The sequence below is a fragment of the Corvus cornix genome, chromosome 11 (genome assembly GCF_000738735.6).
Source record: "Corvus cornix cornix isolate S_Up_H32 chromosome 11, ASM73873v5, whole genome shotgun sequence".
In the NCBI taxonomy this organism is placed as follows: domain Eukaryota; kingdom Metazoa; phylum Chordata; class Aves; order Passeriformes; family Corvidae; genus Corvus; species Corvus cornix.
Window position 1 is genome coordinate 20,341,840 of NC_046341.1, and position 20,370 is coordinate 20,362,209.

At 40.3% G+C, this 20,370-nt stretch overlaps 1 protein-coding gene across 3 annotated transcripts in view; it reads left to right on the forward strand.

The window, feature by feature from the left end:
- Nucleotides 1-20,370, forward strand: part of PEPD (peptidase D) — a 144,811-nt gene that overhangs the window by 91,509 nt on the left and 32,932 nt on the right. For all 3 annotated transcript variants that reach the window (XM_039558165.1, XM_010396477.3, XM_039558166.1), the window contains one exon: nt 16,136-16,284. In XM_039558165.1, the coding sequence (XP_039414099.1) occupies nt 16,136-16,284 (149 nt within the window). The remainder of the gene's footprint in view (nt 1-16,135; nt 16,285-20,370) is intronic.

Consider the following 20,370-nt stretch of genomic DNA (forward strand, 5'->3'; position numbering starts at 1 on the left):
GCTTTGCAGTATCACTGCAGGTAAAAGCAGAGCGAATGGAAGCACCGAATACATTCCCATAAATTGAAAGACAGACCTGTTTGTCTGATGTGTAATATATGAGATCATAAATTTTGTACTTCACCTCCAAAGACATGGCTCAAAAAGCCTTTGTTTATAAAAATGCAAAACTAGTTCTGGAGAAGTTAATCACTGACATTCAGTGGAGGAATTGTATTGGATTACCTTTGTAGCCTGTGCAGAAAGAGTGTAGGTATGTATTTTCGTAGTGGAATGTAAATGTATGAAGGAAAGCAAATTAGTATTATCATTGATAAGCTCAAAACCTATTATGGAAAACAAATTGAATCTCAGAAGTTAAAAAATATGCCCTGTTGGCTAATGTTCCAGGCACATCTGCAGGTGCTGCACAGTGAACTTACGGAATTACAGATAGATAATTTCTTTATAATACTGTAAAAACTTTTTTAAAAGCTTCTTGTACAATAGTTTATGTATTATCTTCATCTCTGGTTAATAGCTTACTAAACCCATCAAATACTAACGTTAATTTATTGCAGGGCAATAGCTTTGATTTATGATTATGTTGTGTTTGAGTAGATAATGTGCTATGAGTGCTTTTTGATCAGGAAGGACACACCAACATAAAAATGTGTCAGCTGTGTCATTCAATTAAATTTAAAAGAAAAGGTGCATAGCATAGAGGAAATCTCAGCATGTTACTGAGAAAAGATATGCCACAGTGCATTATGATATCCCGTGTTTAAAATGAAGGTCTTTAAATGTTGAGGGAGACCTCAGGGTGAAGGGTAAGTGTGGGAATCTTTCACTTACAGTCTCCAAGGACAGTTTAGTGGATGGCTGTAGTCCTTCTTAAACCACAAGAGCTCATACAAGACTCTTTGCAAACCCTTATTTTCTGCAGTACTGGAAAAGTCTTTAAAATATGTTTGGGTTTTATCAGCCTCAGAGATCTCAACGTCAGGAAACCATAACCTACCGAATACATCGATCACTTCAGCATTTCAAAACTGCTGAGCAGCAACCCTGCCTCAGCAAAGAGAACCTGGTTTAACAGAGTCTGGAATAACCTTTTGCTGAAACAGTCCGGTTGCACCTTGGTCTTGGTGAGAAGTTTTTCAGGTGCAGGTGGGTGGCAGCAAAGCGGTGCCCCACGTGCGTGAGCACCCGCCGGGCTCCCTGCCTTTCCCACTGGCTGATGCTCACAGAGCACACTCTGCTCCACACCATTTTCTTAGTATTCTTCTCAAAGGAAAATAAAAAAATGGTAAGAAAAAGTAATTATGTATCTGGAAAGACAATTTTAAAACACCCTAATTTTAGTTAAATAATAGTTAAAAATAGTATTTCAGAAAAAATCTTGCAGTAGCATACATGAGCAGCATACAAATTCTGCCAAGGGACTACCTGACTGGTGTGTGACTTTAGAAATGTCTGATTTGGGTGTAGATGGGTGTGTGTGTGCATACAGAGGAGGGCATTAAAATGACAGTGTGCTGATTTGTGTGTGTATATTAGCATTCATATATTGGCTTTCAATTAAGCTTTTTAACAGCTATGGGGAGCCCTCTGTTGGATAGTTTTAGGAGGCCCTGGACATAGGGAAAAAAATAGACTTTACTTTAGTTGAAAAAGAGGTAAGAGTATTTTAAGGGTTATTTCTGGTTTTGCTAGTGTTTTGGCATAACACTAGTTTAACCATTCATAGAGTTGTATGTAATAGAATTGGGAGATTGGGTATTTGGTATGATTTTTAATAAATCATTCAGTAGAATTTCATGTCTTTTTCTTAACGTTACTTAGTGGATGTGAATAACATTCATGGGTTTTGCAGAAATGTACTGCTCAGGTTTTTTATGTACAAAGCAGTGCAGTGCAGTAAGTATCATAAATAAGTCAACTAAGCACCTGAATATTAGAAAAAATACATTTGGAAGACTAAGGCTTTGCTTCTGTGAAATGCTTGAATGCATGCATTGTTTGCTCTTTTAAAAATATAAGTAACAAGGATTTAATTGTATCAAAAGAAGATCACAGGCCAAAATACTTGTGCTGTTGCATTTTTATATCTTTTTTTAAGGCTGTAACTCTGTCTTCGAAAGCCGTGGCAGGTTTAGAAGAGCCTGGATTTATGATGTTCATTTTTTAAAATTAACCTATATCAAGTGGGTTTATTGCTTCTGTAAGAAACTGGTATGGAATTGCATTTCTGCATCATAATCCACGCTTTTTATAGGTACAGCCTATGCACTAAAAGATGCCAGTGCAAAACAAAGGACTGTCAAGGGAATTTCTGACACTTCTTGTTAATACACACTGTCTTGCTAAGCAGGGCGATCCTTTTCAATCTGTTAAATATTGAAATAGCTATCTAACGCAAAGCACCAGGATTGACAGAGAAAGAAATCAGTATTTTTAGGGAAGCTGAGGTGTTCAGTAGATACAGGCATTTAACTGGTATGGATATTAAAAGTAAATATTGCAATAGCAGCAAGTCAGTGTTTTGTATAAATGATTCATGTACCTATAACATTCCGTGGTGAGCATTTAAATGATCAATGTGCTCTAAACCAAACATTTTCCTAAGCAGGTGTCTGTTGTCTCTGTGGTCAGAGCAGTCACCCAGATAACCAGGTAGGCTGAGTCACCATTGTAGGCACTTGGCCCTTTCACTCAGTATTAACTTTAAATAAAATCTTCTACTTGGAATGTTGCAAACCACAGGTTGCAGTGATGATACACTGTCAGGCTGTTCACAAATACTGATTTTCTTGTGCCATCTTGAAGCTCTGACAGCTTGGATTGGAACTGAGCCCTGGACTGAGGTTCACTGCATCCTCTCCAGGTATTCCATTTCTAATTGGATGCCAAGACCCCTTCTGTTTCTGTACTGAGGCTGTAACTGCATTTGGTAGTAGGGAAAGTGGACTCATAAGCAAAAGTACTTGTTGTAGTTTGCAATCTCTTGCCTTGCACACAAGAGGCTTCCAGCATTTTGGAAAATCAAAGGTCTTTCAAAGTTTGGTGAGGAGTAGTATGAAATTAAAAGCTGCTACTCAAGAAGACAATAACCCAAATAAATTAAAGGAGTAGAGATCTGACTCCTTTATGTAGAAATCAAGAGCAGATGTGCACCTGGGACTCCTTCTCATCGAATGGCAGCCCCCACATGGCTCATTCTTCTGAGCAAGTGTCTCATGAGCAGTTTTGCTTTTGTTCACAGTGCAGAAAGATACTGGTTCAACGGTTAGAGGGCCTTTATGGGAGGTGAAAACTCTGGTTTCAGCTTTCCTAAACTGATCTCTGATTTTGGCTGGAAGTTATGACTTGACCCTGGGAAACAGCATCCAGAACAAGTTCAGTCAGAGCCAGCATGCTTCTATGAAAAGTGTTGTCTCAACTAACCAGCATCTGCCATCTGGAAAATGAAAGCTTCCTTAAAAATAGTGGAAGCAAATTGCCTTGGGTCCTCCCTTCTGTCTGCTGCCCCTGCCCTGCCAGTGCTGCAGTGTGGAGTCACACTGTGGCTGGGGAGAGCGGGGAAGGGAGGACGCTGAACGTCAAAAGCCACGCGCAGCAGAGGAAGCCTGGGACAAGGCAAATGTCTCTGCTCGCCTTTGTGGTCTGCTGGTTTGTTCTAGAAACCATCAGAGGTGTGAACCTAAAGTGCGTATTTTGTGTTTTGATTTGAGAAGTTACTGAGTAAAATCATAGTTTATTGCATTTGATTTGCAGCCTGGTGGCTCCTGCAGCCTGCCTTGGTGTGTTCCTGGCACTGCCGTGTGCCAAACGCATGGCAGGAGTTGATTGTTCTGTTGCAGTTGATCAGCAGGGCTCCTGCAATGTTTGGCAAATAGAAAATGCTTCTGTGATCTTCAAATAAAGACTGGTTCTTGATGATGAGGCTTATGCTTAAATAATAGAAATGCAAGAAAATCAGCCTGACCCCAGAAGTAACTGAAATAGATACAGCTATTACCTGGGGTGCTTCTCTTCAGGTGTCACGAGTTGCAGGTCTTGGTGTTTTTATGGCATCTGGCAAATGTACCTCAGTGAAAATTCAGCACTTCATAAGCAGCTCTCATTGGCACATTCACTGACCTTCAAGCACTTAATGACATTTTTGGGGGTTAGTAGATCCATTTTGGCTTTGCAAAACAATGAAAATAATAGTCTATTCTGCTGCAAAGCCAGCATTTTTAGCGTTTTGAAATATCCGCCTAAGTTACAATGTTAATGAACAGCAGACCCCGAGGCTCACAGGGTCTGCTCCACACCCCTGAGGGACACAGGCGCTCTGGTGCCTTCAGCAGGGCCTGGTGCAGCACTGGCAGCTGGAAGGGGGACACTGGTCCTCGCTGGGACCAGGGCCAGAGTGTAATTTATTAAGAGAGCTTGGGTGAAAGCATAAATAAGGGGAGTGCAACCAGCATCAACTGCTTGGAAAGTACAGCAGACCTAAGAGAGAATCCATTAACCTTGTATTTACAGCAGGACTATCTATTATTTATAAAATAAAACTAGCTTTAGAAGCGTAAATAGAAGCAGGTTAGATCATCAGATGTTGTCTTTCAGTTTATTTGACTGTTTCTCTTAACATTATTTGCTTATTGATTACTCATTTCATTGAAATAATTTATTGATTTCAGTGACAGCATTGGGCAGAGCACAGTATCCTCAGTGAAACAGAATGTCCCCCATTAAAAAAGCTCACTGCTGTTTCCATGGCATGCCATCACTGCTATGGATGACAGTAAAAAAAGGTTTATCTGGAAATAGTCTTACTGCATTCAGGTACCAGAAAGCTTTGTTAGTGTCACAAAACCAAACACATCTGTCATAAAAGTACAATCTTAGCATAATGTTAGATAATTTATGTGTCTCTTGGCCATATCAACAAGCACTGTTACTTGCTTAGTCAAATGATAGAGCTGGGGATATGGAAAACTGTCTAGTATTGCAAAAAGCCTTTATCTGAATAGTTTAACTCTGAGGCATATTTTTGTTTCTATTTCTTTCCCTAATATCCCAGTGCAACTCTTAAGTCATCAGAATAATACCGACAGCAGGGGGCACTAAAATAAGCACTGTGGAAAGAGGTGAGCTTTGGCCAAGTTTTCATGCTGGTAACATCCTGTACTTGCCAGTGCAAACACACAGCAGCCTTCTGGGAACACGTGTGTGTTCTGCTCAAGTTGTCAAACCTGGGTTTGCTTCCTTCCATTTGGCACTTGTATGTAGCTTTTATTGTTTTCTTTTTATTATTACCTGTGGTGCTCTCAAAAGATCCTTCTGACACCTCTTCTAGTGTCATTTCAGAAGCTTTGTTCATCACAGGGAGCTTTTCCTGACTGCAAGTACGGGTAGTTGGGAAAGGTTGTTCTGGATAAGCAGAGAGGGAAGATGCTGAGTGTTTGGGGGTTTTTATTTTTAATGACTGAGAGGAGACAAAGGACAGTTTTCGGCCTCCCTGGAGTGGCTGGTCACTCCAAGGTGTGTGAAGAAGGGGAGGTGTAGGCCAGGTATCAGGGAAAGGTTCTTCCCCCAGAGGCTGCTGGGCACTGCCCAGGCTCCCCAGGGAATGGGCACGGCCCCGAGGCTGCCAGAGCTCCAGGAGCGTTTGGACAGCGCTGCCAGGGATGCCCAGGGTGGGGTTGTTGGGGTGTCTGTGCAGGGCCAGGGGTTGGACTCAGTGATCCTTTCGGGTTCCTTCCAAATCAGCGCATTCTGTGATTCTGTGAAGAATATCACAAAAGAAAGTTGCTTCTTGCAAGAACTGGCCAGACTCGGTTGTTCATGGCTAAGCCTTCCATTAGCTAAAATAAAAGTTACTTAGCTAATTTTAATTCTTTGACCCCAAAGTATAATATACAGTGCTCTATAATCAAAGTATTTGTCAATTAATGTATAACCCATGTGTATCTATCTTTTATACATGCAGACACTATGCATGTGCAGTATACATATTGCATTGAAACTATATCCGCATATTTTTCGTAATATTATGCAGTTTTATCTGTAGGAAATGCAATATTAACTTTTTTGCAGGAATGAGTAGGTGTATAATATAGAAGGACTTTCTGTGAGTACTGAGTGGCTGTCATTTATTTCAGGAAAATATTGGAAGATTTTCAGTAAGTCAACAAAAGATTTAGATGAGCTTGAAAAACGTATACAAGAAAAGATGATTAAAGTTTGCTGTGTCTGTTTTCCAAACTCTTTTTTTTTTTAATTTCCGGTATTTTATCGAGTTCTACAATACTAATATCAACCTAGAACCAAAATTCATTTGTCCAGGTGGGGGCAATGTTGCATTTAAAAAGTAGGAACTGACCCTCTTTTGCCATCAGATAATAGAAGTCCTTCTTTTTCCAACCCAAGTCCTTCAGTGTCTGCTATTAAAACCATCTATCCTACGGTACAACATACTGTATTTATTACTTCTTGAAAGCACTGCTTTTAAGATCTCAGGATGTTAATGTGTCAGATGTAAATGCTCAACTATTTTATGTGGGTGAGACTCGTATTTTCATTTGGCCTCGTGCACTTCTATGCATTTTGAAGTTCGGTGCTGTAATAATATGCAAAAGTTAGGGTTAGCTTTAACTTTTCAGTCTGCAATTTTGAAACAGCTTGTTGGTAGTAATGGTTTTGTTTCTAATAATAATACAAAGTACATTGCTACTACTTACTGGTTGATTGCAAAATTAACTGGCTATCCATTTCTGAAATAATTCCTTTGGCTTGATTCCTGTGGTTTGATTAATATTTACTGTTTTCATCAAGTGTAGGTATTTTTCATCTGGTTGTACTTATGGACTATATTAATTTTATGCTAATTCATAAAAATTGAATTTGATTAAAAATAGAGAAATTTATTTGCTAGAATTAACAATAATTTTACTGTAATTGAATGTGTTCTATTAGTACTGGTTAATTCAGGCTATGAGGTTGCTTACTGTCAGAAATATATAAGCCTTTTACCCAAAGTCCAGATCACTAAGTATTAGTAGCATGTTTGCTGTAACAAATTTTAGCTTTCCTTTAAGTGCTGTATTATGATCTGCCTTGTAATTTTTGCTGTCTATAATGTATGTGAAATGTCTTTTTAATTGTCAGCTGTGAGTTTCATCTGTCATAGTTTTAGCTTAGCATGCCCAGCATGTTCTGAAAAAAACTGGCTGCTGTTTGATTTGTAATCTGCTTTTTATGGTGGTCTTTAATACAGATACACAGGAAGTATGACAGAAGTACTCTTGATGGATGTTGCTTGTGTTGAATAGAATTCAGTAGCAAAGTCTTTCTCATTGGTGTGGGTAACTCAATTGTGTAGGTCAAAATACAATTTTAGTGGGAGTCTGCCTGGCTTTTAAACCACTGTGTGTGGCTTAGAGGGAAGGTACAGTTAGTCCCCAACACAACTTCTCTGTGTTCTCCCTGAACCAGATGTAATTCCAGTCCTTGTGTTCAGGTCAGTGTTAGGTCTTCTCTTGTGTGTGTCCAGAGAATCTCACAGTGGAGGCACAGTCTGGCAGAGCTTCAGGAGGAGTCCTGCTGGTGTGCTGCTGCTCCGTACCTGGGCTGAGCCCGTTGAGGCGTTCAGGGCAGGACTATTTCTAATTGCAGTTGCACAATGCTGTGCTGTACTTCCACTTTAGGTGCTGCCATGAAGAGTGGGTGTTTCTTTCAAATAGGAAAGAAATGTTCTTACAGGCAAAATAACATGCTCAGCTGGATAATTGGCAGTCTCCTTTTTGGAAATACTGTTTGTTACCTTCACAACTGTGCACTTGGCTTGAACATTTGGACATGTCCATGGAAATGATAGCAACTGTCTTCTCAGGGGATTTTCATTCAGTTGTCAGCTTCTGTAGAGTATTCTAAAACTCCTGTTTGTTGTGTTCCATTTGCGAACTGGTAATTTGGAAGTTGCTTGAACAATCACCAAAAAAACCATAGGCTGTCTGAAAATCTAAGTGAACCTGTGCCATTGGACACTGGCCCAGTTTTCATCATGGAAAGACATTGGAAGTATTAGCCTTTTACTTTCACGAACACGTGTGTGTGAGCATGCACATACACACGTAAGAAAACTTGACAATATTTACAGTAAAATCATTAAGTAAGGTCTGACCCTTCACCTGTTCAGGTGATCTCTGATGGTTGGTTGTCAAGGCTGAGCAACACAGGTCAGAGTGTCCAGAAACAACTGCTGAAAGCTAAGGCTTGTAGTTCTGAATGTCAGCACCCAAGAATCATGGCATGTATTGGAAGTATCAAACTTTTACAGTTCACTTTCAGTACCTTCCTTTCCTCAGTAGACATCTAGAAAGGGACTGGTTTAGTCAACTGCAAAAGTTTAGTAACTTGCAAATGTAGCTGTTTTGTTCTTACCCTGTGCTGGTAAGACACATTCTGGTGAGGAGCCAGTGAGGTTTGCTGTTGTTGTGTTGATTGGGAAGCACTCAGCTGCCAGTACAGGTTTCTCCCTGCATGCACTCCTCTCTTCCCTGCAGCTCTGACTTCCTTGCTCCTTGTTTGAGCAAGTCAGCTGCAGCCATGAATGCCCCAGATACTGCCTTTACAATGGGGAGGCTCCTAAGGGATGGAAACTAGCCAAAACTCAGGGTTTGCTGCCCTCTCTGCTGACTTTTCAGCAAACTGTCTCTGCTAGAGAGAATACTCTGCTAAAGAGAGTACTGCTAAAGGAAGTAAGTTGAGAGACTTACTAAATATGTCTGTTAAAAATGGATAATGAATAGGGTAGTAAAGACAGAAAAAAGAAATCAGCAAAAAGACAAGTCAGATAGGTAACCCTTTTGTCAGAGCTTCCCCTGAACCTGCTCCTGGTTTCTGGCACACTGTCAGCATGGACCTGGCTGAGGTATTCAGCTGCCTTCTGCATTTGTGTAACCCTCATTGCTGCCACTTCCTTCCCCCAACCCAGCAGTACTGGCACGGTGTTCCCAGTACTTGTTATTTGTGTGCAGCACCTCTGTATCAGAAACATCCCTTTGCTTTAGCTGAAACACTGAGAATGGCACTTGGGGGCAAATTTATCTGTGAACAAGCCAGTCAGAAGATTTTTTGGCTCTTTGCTCTGGGCAAACTTAACATTTTTAAGAAGGCAATAATGCAAACTGCATGGGAGTGGAAGAGGGCTTATATTTGATCATGGAAATTGATTTATTTAGCGCAGAAGCTTAAGGATCTTGTCACAGATTTCTTCACAAGATAAATGCTATAAGCAAGGGACTCCTTAACCTGTGTACGAAAATAGCAATCTTACTAGTAATATGTGGGTGTTTACTGAATCAGCTCTTAAGTGCAGCTCATTTGGTGGACTCAGTGAGATTTATATTTCATATCCTGTGGGAGGAATGGATCTGAAGGTCTGCTTGGCACAAATCATTGTAAGAGAGGACACTCCCACACACTGTTGTTGGTTTTCTCTCAGCAGCAGGGCAGAGGCACAGCTCTCTGCCAGGGGTACAGCACCCACCACCACACTGCTGCTCTGATTCTGTGAGCCAGTGTTCTGTGTGACAGTGAGGGGAAACCCTGAGCAGTACAGGCACCAACACCTAGTGAAGCTTTTGTGTTTGGTTGCTTTCTTTTCTTTTTTATTTTTTAATCCAGCCAGCTCAAACTTTTGTGTATTCTTGATGCAGGCACTGAAGTCTCTATAGTTGGAATTGTAGAGATACAGACAAGCAATCCTCTTTCCTTCAAAATTCACTGTAGACAGAGATACTTATTTTTATTACCCTCTTTCTATCTGAGCAAAGCTTAGTTAGTGACAGATCTTGTCATCTTCAGTGAGAAAAGTTTGAGACAAATCTCCCCAGTACCTTTGAGATAGTTTGGGAAAGCCTGAAGTGAGACAGTGGTACAAGAGGAGCGATGATAAAAAAGCCGTGGAGAAGGTAGACAAGATGAAAAGACACAGTTGAGCAGGAACAACAAACGTGGGACCACGTGGTTACCTAACTTGCAGCTAGATGGAGAGTGGTCATGTAGCTGTTTGGTGTCTCTGTACCTGCATTTACCTGTGTGGCTACAGCCTCTTCTTTTGAACAGGAGGCTTAAACAAAAACTTGATTTCTTGTGAATACCCAGAATCAAATTTCCAACACAAAAGGTATTCTCCAACACCTTTTTAAGGTTATTCTTGACTCCATCGATGACAAAAAGCTGGCTTTAAACCGGTGAGCCAGGCCTGGCTTCAAGACAGAGCCAGTACAAGCTCCTTGTGTGCCATGTCAGATGGAAGCTGGTCACAGCAAGGCTTCACTTAAAAAACCTCTTCCAGAGCATGGTAGGACTATGCACTATACTGTCCCAATCCTCTCTTGGGGTTTGTGATATTATCTTACCCGGTGTTGCTTTTTTAATTGATAACTCTTGGCTAGTCAAGATGCAAGTGTATGAAAAAGTATGTGTCACTTAACTCTCCATTTTCTTCCTTGTGGTATCTTTTACAATAATTCATTCTTGTGGTCTGCTATTTAACCACCCTATTTCCAAATCACTTGGCCTATTTCCAAAACCTATCTCATAGAAATGCTGATACCTAGTTCCCTTAAGCTTGAAATTGCCTTAGAAGTGTTTAACCAAACAAATGGTTGGATTTTGTTAGTGTGTGAATACTTAAGGATTTAATTGCTGCCTGAAGTGTAAAGCACAGAGTGCCTGTGAACTCAGAGCAGAGTATGCTGAGATCACACAGCATAAATCTCCAGCTGGGGATGACTTACTTTTATTGCAATAAGAGGAGGAGAAGGCTGTATGTACCTTTATTCCTGCTGTCCTAAGACTGGCTGGCACCAGCTCATCTGTGTGGCTGCTCATAGGTGTGTTGGTTAATAATGGCTCAAACCCCTAAAACCTCAGTAAACGTTGCTGAGTAAAGTGCTTCAGTATTCACCTGTTTAACCTGAGGTGTGAGGAGGGCACAGTAAGACAGGGCAGTATCAGTTTTCTAATGACTAGTCTTGCAGACCCACCCAGGGAAAGGGAAGATTCTGTCCTGAGAGCAGACTCTGAGGAGGACGTGGGTGGCAGGCGGGTGATGCTCAGTCCAACACCGTGTCGGGGTGCATTGCACAAGGACGTCCACCTGGGTTTCACCCCAGTCATCGCTCTGCCACATTAAAAACTGCAGAAGAGTAATTCTTTTATAACTATTGTGAGGAGATCCAGTTCTGAGTGTACAGATCAAGCAGATCTGGAGAGCAGGAAGGTGACAGCTTTATGTGTTAGCTCATGGGAGTAGCTGTAGGCTTCCCGAAAAATGCCTGCGAGAGCTTGTCTTTGGGTTGGGTTGGTGGTTGGATCATAGCAATTCATACACCATGGCTCAGATATCCCAAATAAAGTACTGCTTCCCATTGTGATATTGGCTATAATTTGCTTCATTGCCTGGCAGTTTCAAATTATTTGACAATAAAAGTGTCAGCAAGCCTATAAAAGTAAAACACATGCTTAAAGGAAGATGATGCTTTATTTTTAAAAAATGGTATACAGTGACTTTATGAAGAAAAGAGCTGTGACTCTTTATAGCCCACAGTGTTCAAATTTAAAGTGTTATGCAAAGTGTTTCTTGATGCTTCACAGTCAAAGGTTAAGAAAGCTAAAATCAATATCAAAATGCATATTATTTTTCTTGGCTTGAAAGCAAAAAATGTAACTATAAATCTGCATTTTGTGGTGCCAATATTCTGTGAAAGTAACACAGCCATGTCTTACTCATCTGTTTTGTTTCAGAGGGACAGGAGGGGAAAGGAGCTTTTTTGCATCATGTTGTGTTTCAGTTCCAGTATTGACTTACAAGCCTGTATTCACTTTAAAAATGACAGGACTTGAAATATTTCCTCCGAACTTCCCTCCTGGGTTCCTGCATGGGGAGCAGAGCCCCAGTTGGGGTCATACATGGAAGAACTGCTGCAGGGACCTGCTGGGAAGGGCTGAGGAGCTGCTGTGAGGAGGAGCATGTCCAGCCAAGCCTTTCTGCAAGGCTGTGGCATGTCACACATGTTTCTCCTTCTTTTTGACTATGTTACTGGTTTATGTGCAAAATGATTTAAACCTGTGGGTTTAGCTTTTTCCTGTGAAAGGAATTAAATGCTCTTAGTTATTTTTGAAGGTGACTTCCAAAGCAGGCAGAAGGCACCTTGTTTTCTGACCCTGTTGGCTAATGTTGGATTACTGGTACACAAACAAGGCATTCTGTCGGTAGAGCAACTGATGGGTTATCTGATTTTTCTTATACTTGGCATTGTTCAGTTTTAATTAGTAATGTTTGCAGTATTTTGCAGTATGTTTTGTAGGAAAGATTATGTATACACACAGAACTGAAGCCTCCATTGGGAGAGCTATGCCCATACTTCCAAGATGTTTGGACCATTTTTGCTATGCATCTTTTTTTATGATGTAGCTTCCTAGTTATAAATAGAAAATAAATTGAAACAGTAGCATGGAATTTTTAGGGGATGCTCAGGTCTTCTGACTTTTAAATCTGCTTTATGCATCATACACTTTTCACCCTGAAATGAAGGTGTTTGATGCTCTTGCTCTCAACAAAATGATGCAAAGCAAGATTAGCTTCTCTCTCAGAAGGTTTTGAAAGAGATTGAGCCGACCTCCTCAGCTTCAAGCTAAATCACTGAAAAGTTTGACATAAAACTGAATGTCTCCCTTTGGTCAGCAACACTCCTTCTCTGTTCACCACCCCTTTCAAATGCCGTGGAAACCTGACAGCCTCAGACACATAATCTCATTGAAATCAGCAATTCACAACTGTGTTCCTGCTGAAAAAGGAGTGGTGAAAGGGTTTTTTTAGAATGAAGTTTTTCATCATTCAGCAGAAAACTGAATTCACAGTTAAGTTTTGTTATGCAAAATGTAATGTATATGCAATGTATATGTAATGATGGCAGTCTGTTAGATGTGTAGCACTTCATTTATCTAAGAGGGAAATATAATAGAGTTTGGAGAATGTTTATGATATTAGTGCATGTGTTGATCTGTTTTAAACAGCTCTTAAGAGGTAAGCCATAGATTAAGATGCCTATAAGGCCTATTTTCATTTATGCATTTAATTTGTTTATATTGCTGCTACATTTGATAACAGTCCAAATAACATTACGTAGTTGTTTCTGTATGTGACCCTTTTAAAACTATACTCTGAGACAGGTAATTTTGTACATGCAGTTGAGAACAAACTAGAATGCACTAATACTATCTTTTTCACTAGCAATTTACCATGTAATTTCAGAGTAAAATAAATGTATTTTTTCTAAGGAATCTTCTTTTACAATTTTTTTCTGGTTAGTCAACAGGAGAAGATAGTAGCTGTCATATATTTTATTTGATATAAATGTGCTTCACCACTTATTTTGCCTGGCAAGCAAATACATGAAACTGGGATCCTCTCAGGCTCCCATTATTTTCTCAGTATAACTACAATATTTGGGCTGTTTCCATGTCTTGGGCAACATTTTAGCTAATGGATATGTTCCCAACTGAAGTTAAATGGAAGAGAATTCCCAATAAGAGCCAAAACATCTCCCAGATGTCCCATTTGGTTCGGATGCTTTCTCACTGAAGCATACAGGCTGGATGGTGTGTTGTGATCTGTGGTGGAATTTGAAAGATCATCTTCCCTCATGTCTCCTCTTGTCTGGAAGCCAAGAGACCTGAACAAATGCTGCTTCCTAGCTTGTGAGCCTTGTTTTGGTGTACCATCAGCTTTGTGATGTTTTTTTTCCATTGCTTAGTTCTCCAGTAACTCAAAAACTATTTAACAGCCACTGAGTGATGAATGGGTTTGAGAAAATGCTGATAATTGTAAGGTTAAAGACATAGCTAAAATTCTGCCTCTGGTAAGTTCAGAAAACCAGCTTTTCAGGTAAAAAATACTATAAAACATACAAAGCATAGCAGCTTGCAGTAGACATGTACAGGGAGTTCACAAGTCGTTGGTCACAGCTTTACTGTCACCATGCCCAATGGGCATTTGCACTTGTAAATGCAACAGTTAGGCCACAGAACTGCTGCAGATCCCACAAAGCATCTTGAAACTTGATTTGTGATTTGAGAGGGTCAGTCTGGGATGGGTTGAAAGATTTAGAACTGATCTGTTTCTTCTTGGTACATTACTGCATGTAGCAGCTTTTTCCATGATTCTCAGTTGCTGCAACAACTTTTCTGTATCTGTAGATTTTTTTTATGTGTATCTTTAGTTATTTTTAGAAGCAAGTCTAACAATAAAATCAGAATTTAGGCAGTGTTGATGGGGTTTCTGATTTTGAGGTTTGGCCAGGCTGGTTTACAGTTTCTGTGTTGGTGTCCAGTCATGGTTTTTTCACTCTGTGGATCTGACCTTTGCTGCCTGTTTTGTATCTTTTTTCAACTAGCAACTTTGTGGATCAACATTCCATATTTCATATTTAAGTGAACGTATGTAGTGTTTGTATTAGCTCGGTGTGTAGCCAGGTAACTTTGCAGTTCTCTCTGTAGCACTCTCCAAAGGAGTCTGCTCCTGTAGCTTTAAGCCTCCTGCAGCTGCAGCCGCTGGGGTTGTTCCTGATGTTCCGGTCCTGCAAGTCTCTCTGCAGCTGAACCTTGCCCAGTTTGGGGAGGCTGGCAAAGACTTCAGGCAGGGCTTGCTCTCAGTGCAGAGATTTCTTCATGGAGGAAATTGTAGTGGATTTTAAAAGTTCTTGGAGCAAGTCTTCATGAGTATGTGTCTGTGTGTGCAATGCAGCAAGAAGAGTCCTAGCCCTGCTGAAATATTCTTTAGTTTTAACATGATTGCCTTCGTTTACTCACTGTCTATTGCTTTCAGTAGCAGTTATGTTGGAAATAGTGATCAGCTGCAGCTGAGTGTGATAGCACTTTTTGTGGTAGCTTATATTTATCCTTACCTAGTCACATAAGCTGTTTGGGGACAGAGCTACACTGCACAGTTTTCTTAATTACTGCTGTAATTAGGACTCAGTGGCAGAGAGGGTGCTCCTGTGGAGTGCCCTGCCTTCTGCTTGTGCTCTCTGAGTGACCCTGCTGCGAAAAAGCAGCAAGAGGAGGAAAACTCCAAGGTTTTCAAACACAGTGGAGGAAAATCATATTTCTTACAGTGATTAGCCTCTCATATAGTTGTTTGGAGTGGTTGGAAGAAGACTTAAATCCACAGATTTCAACTCTGACTCATTACAATAGATATCAGGTCACACAAATACTGTGTCAAGATCAAAGTCTTGTATGTAAAATGTGCCTTCTTGTAATCAATATATGATGAACCAAGAGGGTTATTTGCTCAAGTGTTGTCTGGTCCAAATGGTTATTTGGTTATTTACTGATTTCTGAGCCTGCCAAAAGCTGTGCAATGCCTTATCAAGCAGGCTTGAGAAGCATAGTACTGCAAATGTCTAAGATGGTCCTCAAAAGGGTGTAGAGTCCCACTTGCTATTCCTGTAGATTGATTTCTGGCAGCTGAGCAATCAGTGGTGAGTCATTTATTCACGTATAGAATAAATATGCTTCTCAAGGGGTAAGCCAGTTTTTTGTCCCCATGAAAGGAAACACTTAGTAATTTCTTTCTTCTGCCTCTGATGCAGTAAGCTGTACTGTGTGTGCACTTCTTATGGTTGGATCTTTCCATAATCCTTATTCCATTAACATTTCTTTGTTAAGTGGGATTCTGTTTTGGATGTTGGATGTTGTATGTGGTGCTAGCATTTCTAAGGAAAGAAAGAAAGGACATGTTTTTTCTTCTGAGAAGAAGTCCTAGAAACTGGAACTGAGGAGCTTGAAGTGGATTCTTCATGTACTTTTTATCTTTCTTCCTTCCTGTGTTCTCTGAGCATTTTCATCCTGGACCAGCACAGCCCAGAAGGGTGTCCATTTAAGCCATATGGAATGCAGATACCCTTCTGCTGTGAGATTCCAAGGGACTGTCATCCTGTTTTACTTAGAACAGTGTTCAAGTAGTGATTATATGGCAAGCTACCAAAATGCAGATGATTTTAAGTGCAGAGCGAGAGAAAGGTCCACTATGTTCTACTGTTTCTTTGGAACTAAATTTTCATTTCTTTCCCCTGTGTTTCTTTTTCAGCCTGTTTGATATGGGAGGAGAGTATTACTGCTACAGCTCTGACATCACCTGCACCTTTCCTGCCAATGGAAAGTTCACTGCTGACCAGAGGGATATCTATGAGGCGGTGCTGAAGGCATCGCGGGCAGTGATGAAAGCAGTCAAGCCAGGTAAAAGATCAGTGTCTGTCAGCAGGAATTGAGAGGTTTGGTAGTAGCATTCAGGCTGTCCAGTCAATTATGTTTGCATTTTAGAAAGTGCTGGAAGGGAACAAAATGATAAAATTAATTTCCATGGTTAAGCAGCTGCTAATATATAGAGGTAGGATACACAGCATTTTCCATACACTTTTAAAGATAGAAACAATTATTAACATGATTAATAAGATACTTTAATTTTTTTTTTTTTTAATTCCTTTCATCTAAGAGTGACAGTTGTTACTCATACGTGTCTTTACACTGACAGCCATCTTTTCAGGAAGCTTATGCCAAATTGAAGTCAGAGTTTGAGTGAACACATGTTGTGCTTCAGTTTGTTTTAAGCATTTTCTGTATTTTATGTGTAAGCACAATAGAAATTTTCCATTGAAAAAGGGGATGGAGTATGCATCTTTGGGAAGGATAATTAGCCTTAAAAAGCTTTCAAAAGCTCTGGCTATTGGGTACTTCAGTGTATGCCTTTAAGTTGCAGGCAAACTGATTTATCAAATCTACATTTTCATTTGAAACAACTGTCTGGCTTAATGAAAGCCTTATTTTTCTTCCATTCTGCTTTCAGGCCAGCAAATAAATATTTTAGAGCTAGCTGCTGCTGTGATTTTGAGTATGTCACTGGTGAAGGTACTTGAGCATTTCTCAGTATTACTAATGGAACATCTTTGAGAAGAATGTACTCAATGCACAAAGCACACTTATCCTTTAGATGTGCTGTATGAGTCTTCAGTCGTCAGCCCTTGAGTGCATGTGCTTTCTGGATTGCCAGTCGGAAGAGATGCAGTTTTCCTGTTACACAGGCTGGCAGCAGCACTGTTTATTTGAGCAGCTTGGAAGGGAGAAATAACACTTAACACTTACCTGCAAAATGAGACTAGATATTTTACTATTTTAATAACAATATGCATTCTTCATCATCTGCTGTTCCTTCCCTGAAGACTCGTCCCTATTCCTCTTCACAGTTTGCATTGTATTTCAGTGTCACCTTTAATTTCATGTAACATTTTCAGCAGTATTTCATGCTAATAAGTTGCAGACTGTCTTCAGAATGTGAGAGCTAATATGATGTTGTGCTCAGGATGGTGGGGAGAATTTTTCAGTTTGCTGAACACTTTATTTACGGTGTTAGAAAATAGGGACATACTAAGTTGAGTATTTCTGAGAAGTAGTTGCAAGGGTCTTTTACTAGCTTGGGGAGCTTGAGATCCGCAGACAGATGAATCATTCTTAGTCTCTGGCAGAAAAAGGGACTGAACTTTCTATTCTTTCTGTTGTCTTGTGTGTTTGGAAGAATGGTGCAAATGCATTTACACTCTTCGTGAGACTAGTAATCATGAATTTTGTATCTATAGAAAAATGTTCTGTGGACTGGTTCATTGGTTTCGTTCCTTTTGTACTTCAGAGTGCAATGAAGTGCAACCTGAACTCTTGAATTACAGATCCAGTTAGAGTCCTGTAACTTGCAGAAATTTTCAATATCTGAAAAGTCTGCTTTTTAGGTCCTTTTTAAGATCTCCTGGAAGACCAGCGTTCCAAAAAAGAAGAAATGGAAATGCTGACCTTCATAGCATGGTTAGTGTCACATTCTTGTCAGGCTGCTGAGAAACCCCAGAGCCCCTCAGGAGGCTGATGCAGACTGATGCATTGTCACTGCTGTCCACAGGGAGAGGTTTCAGGGGGAGAGGCTGCAGCCTCCCTAAACAAACCTAATTTGTGAGCACCTTGACTAAAGCACTAGGATCTGCTCTTGGAGGAGCCAGGTGCTATCACAGAGGGGAGCAGGAAACGATGATGTGAATTCAGCTTGCAAGTGTCTCTTCTCCCTGTAATATTTTGGGTCTCCAAAAGAAGAGGCAGAGAAGCTTGCAGGATTAGAGGCACTAAATTTAAAATCCAGAACCATCATGTTTTAGTGAGATTTTCTGTATTATGGAGCCCATGTTAATTTTCCTGTTATTTTTGTTAGTCTTCATTTCCCAGAGTTCCTAAGATCAAAGCCAGCCAAGTGACTGGTCAGGTGGCAGGAGGCATTCCTGGAGCAGGAGTCAGCAGCTGTAGGAAATGGTGCTTATCTCCAGTTGCAGAATTGGGGCCTGAATTGTGCCTTGTGGCAAAGGGTCACAAGGGACATCTAGTAGTTGTCATCAGCATGTTAATGATTCCTGGGGTCTTTCTGACTGCAAGATAGGCAGCGAGTACTTTAGGGTCACTGACCAAATACTGGGTTACATAACTGTGTTTATGGAAGGGCACAGCTTGCTAGCAACCTTAAACATTCTATGTAGTTGGGTGTAATTCAGAGATTTGCATTTCTTTTTTCAGTTCAACTCTCATATGAACCTAATTAACTTTTGAGTGAAGGTACTTTCTGAGAGATAATAGACTTCCTGATACATTTTGTTTATATTTCTATATCCAAACAGTTGTTATAATTTTGAAAATACTCCAAAACATTGTATTTCATTATAGAGAAGCATTCATCTGACTACATTCTGTGCATGGTCCAAATGTACAAACAACTCTAATCATATATATGGATCTCCTTACTTTACAACTGCAAGAACAGAATTCCTTCTTCAAGGCAAATAATATATTCTGAAAGTTAAGAAACGCTCTCTGTGGGATTATAGCCCAAGTTCAGTGCAGTTGTCACAACTTCTGCCACAAACAAAATCTGTTTAAAATAAAAGGGGGGGAAGAATTATTCAGTCTTGCATAAGCAGCAGTTTTGAAACCACTGAACATGGAGCACTGATTAAGACAGTGATGCTTGTCACTGAAGGCAGTCAAAAAAGTGCACTTGTACATCAGTGTGCTAATTGTCTTTCCTACGAAGTCAGGCCTGTGATCCAAGGTATCAGAGAGGAGTGTTGCATTTCTCCTTAGGGGATATTCTTAATGGTGTCAAGTCCATCTGCATTAAATTTCCTCTTCCACAGAACTAAACTACAGAGGCAGATGTGCAGAATATTGACACTTTAATTTCCTTCAGTGGCTGAGCCATCGTCTGTTTCTTTTTCAGAACAGTGATTTCAGAAGTAATTTGCTTTACAGAAGTATGATACATAGAAAGAATAGTTTAAAAAGAGTGAAATTGTAAAGGCACGTGTCTCAGAGTATTCCAGAAGTTAGTGTCCTAATTTGTCTCACTTCTGCATTCTTTCTTAATCTCATTAGAGTTGCCAGAGGTTGAGGCACATTAAATGCAGTCTTGGAGCACATCTCCCGGTTTACTTTCATCTGAAATGAATTCAGTTTGTGCATTTCAAAACTCCAGTGTGTAAACAAAACCACAATAAGTGGGGACAACCAAGAGATTTCACCTCCAAGGATGATAGGAATTAAATGTTCCTGTAGATACATGCATTGTTTCTCCCTCTGCTGTCTTCACACAATGCATATAACAGTAAGAGCTGAGCTAATGAGCAGCTATTCAGTAATTTAGTGTAACCTTTTGTTCTGTGCATGGCCCCTGGAACTGTTTATTGCCTACTATTCAAAACCTGCTCTGAATCCAAAATTATCAATGTCTTCACCATTTTTTCTCAGAGAGCTCATCATAACAGTACACAGGTGCTGGGCAGGCAAGTAAGTTTGCTTGTACTGCATCTTAGTGATGTGCAAGTGTACAGCAGTCCCCCTTAGCAGGCAGGGGGCAACAGGCTAGAGAAGTTAATGTAAAAGCTATTGACTCATTTGGGATTCCAAGACTGAAATTCATCAGACTCATGATCTTTTTTAAGGGAGTTGAACCTTGCTCTTGCTCAAACCCCAGCTGTTTTGACCTCTGTTACAGCTGTTGAGTGCCCAGCCTTTCTGCAAATTACACTCCAAATTATCAAGCCAAACTCTGGTAAAACAAAAGAAAATGATTAATGAAAAAATGTAAAATAAATTTTTGAAAAACCCTGTGTTTGAGGCAAGTTGCTTAGCATCGTGCTGGGAATCTGAGTCTGGTGCAGGAAAGGTTGCTAGTTCCCAGAGGCAACTTCTAGGTGCATTTGCCATGCTTGCCTGCTTGTGAAGTCTCTTGGGTTTTTTCCT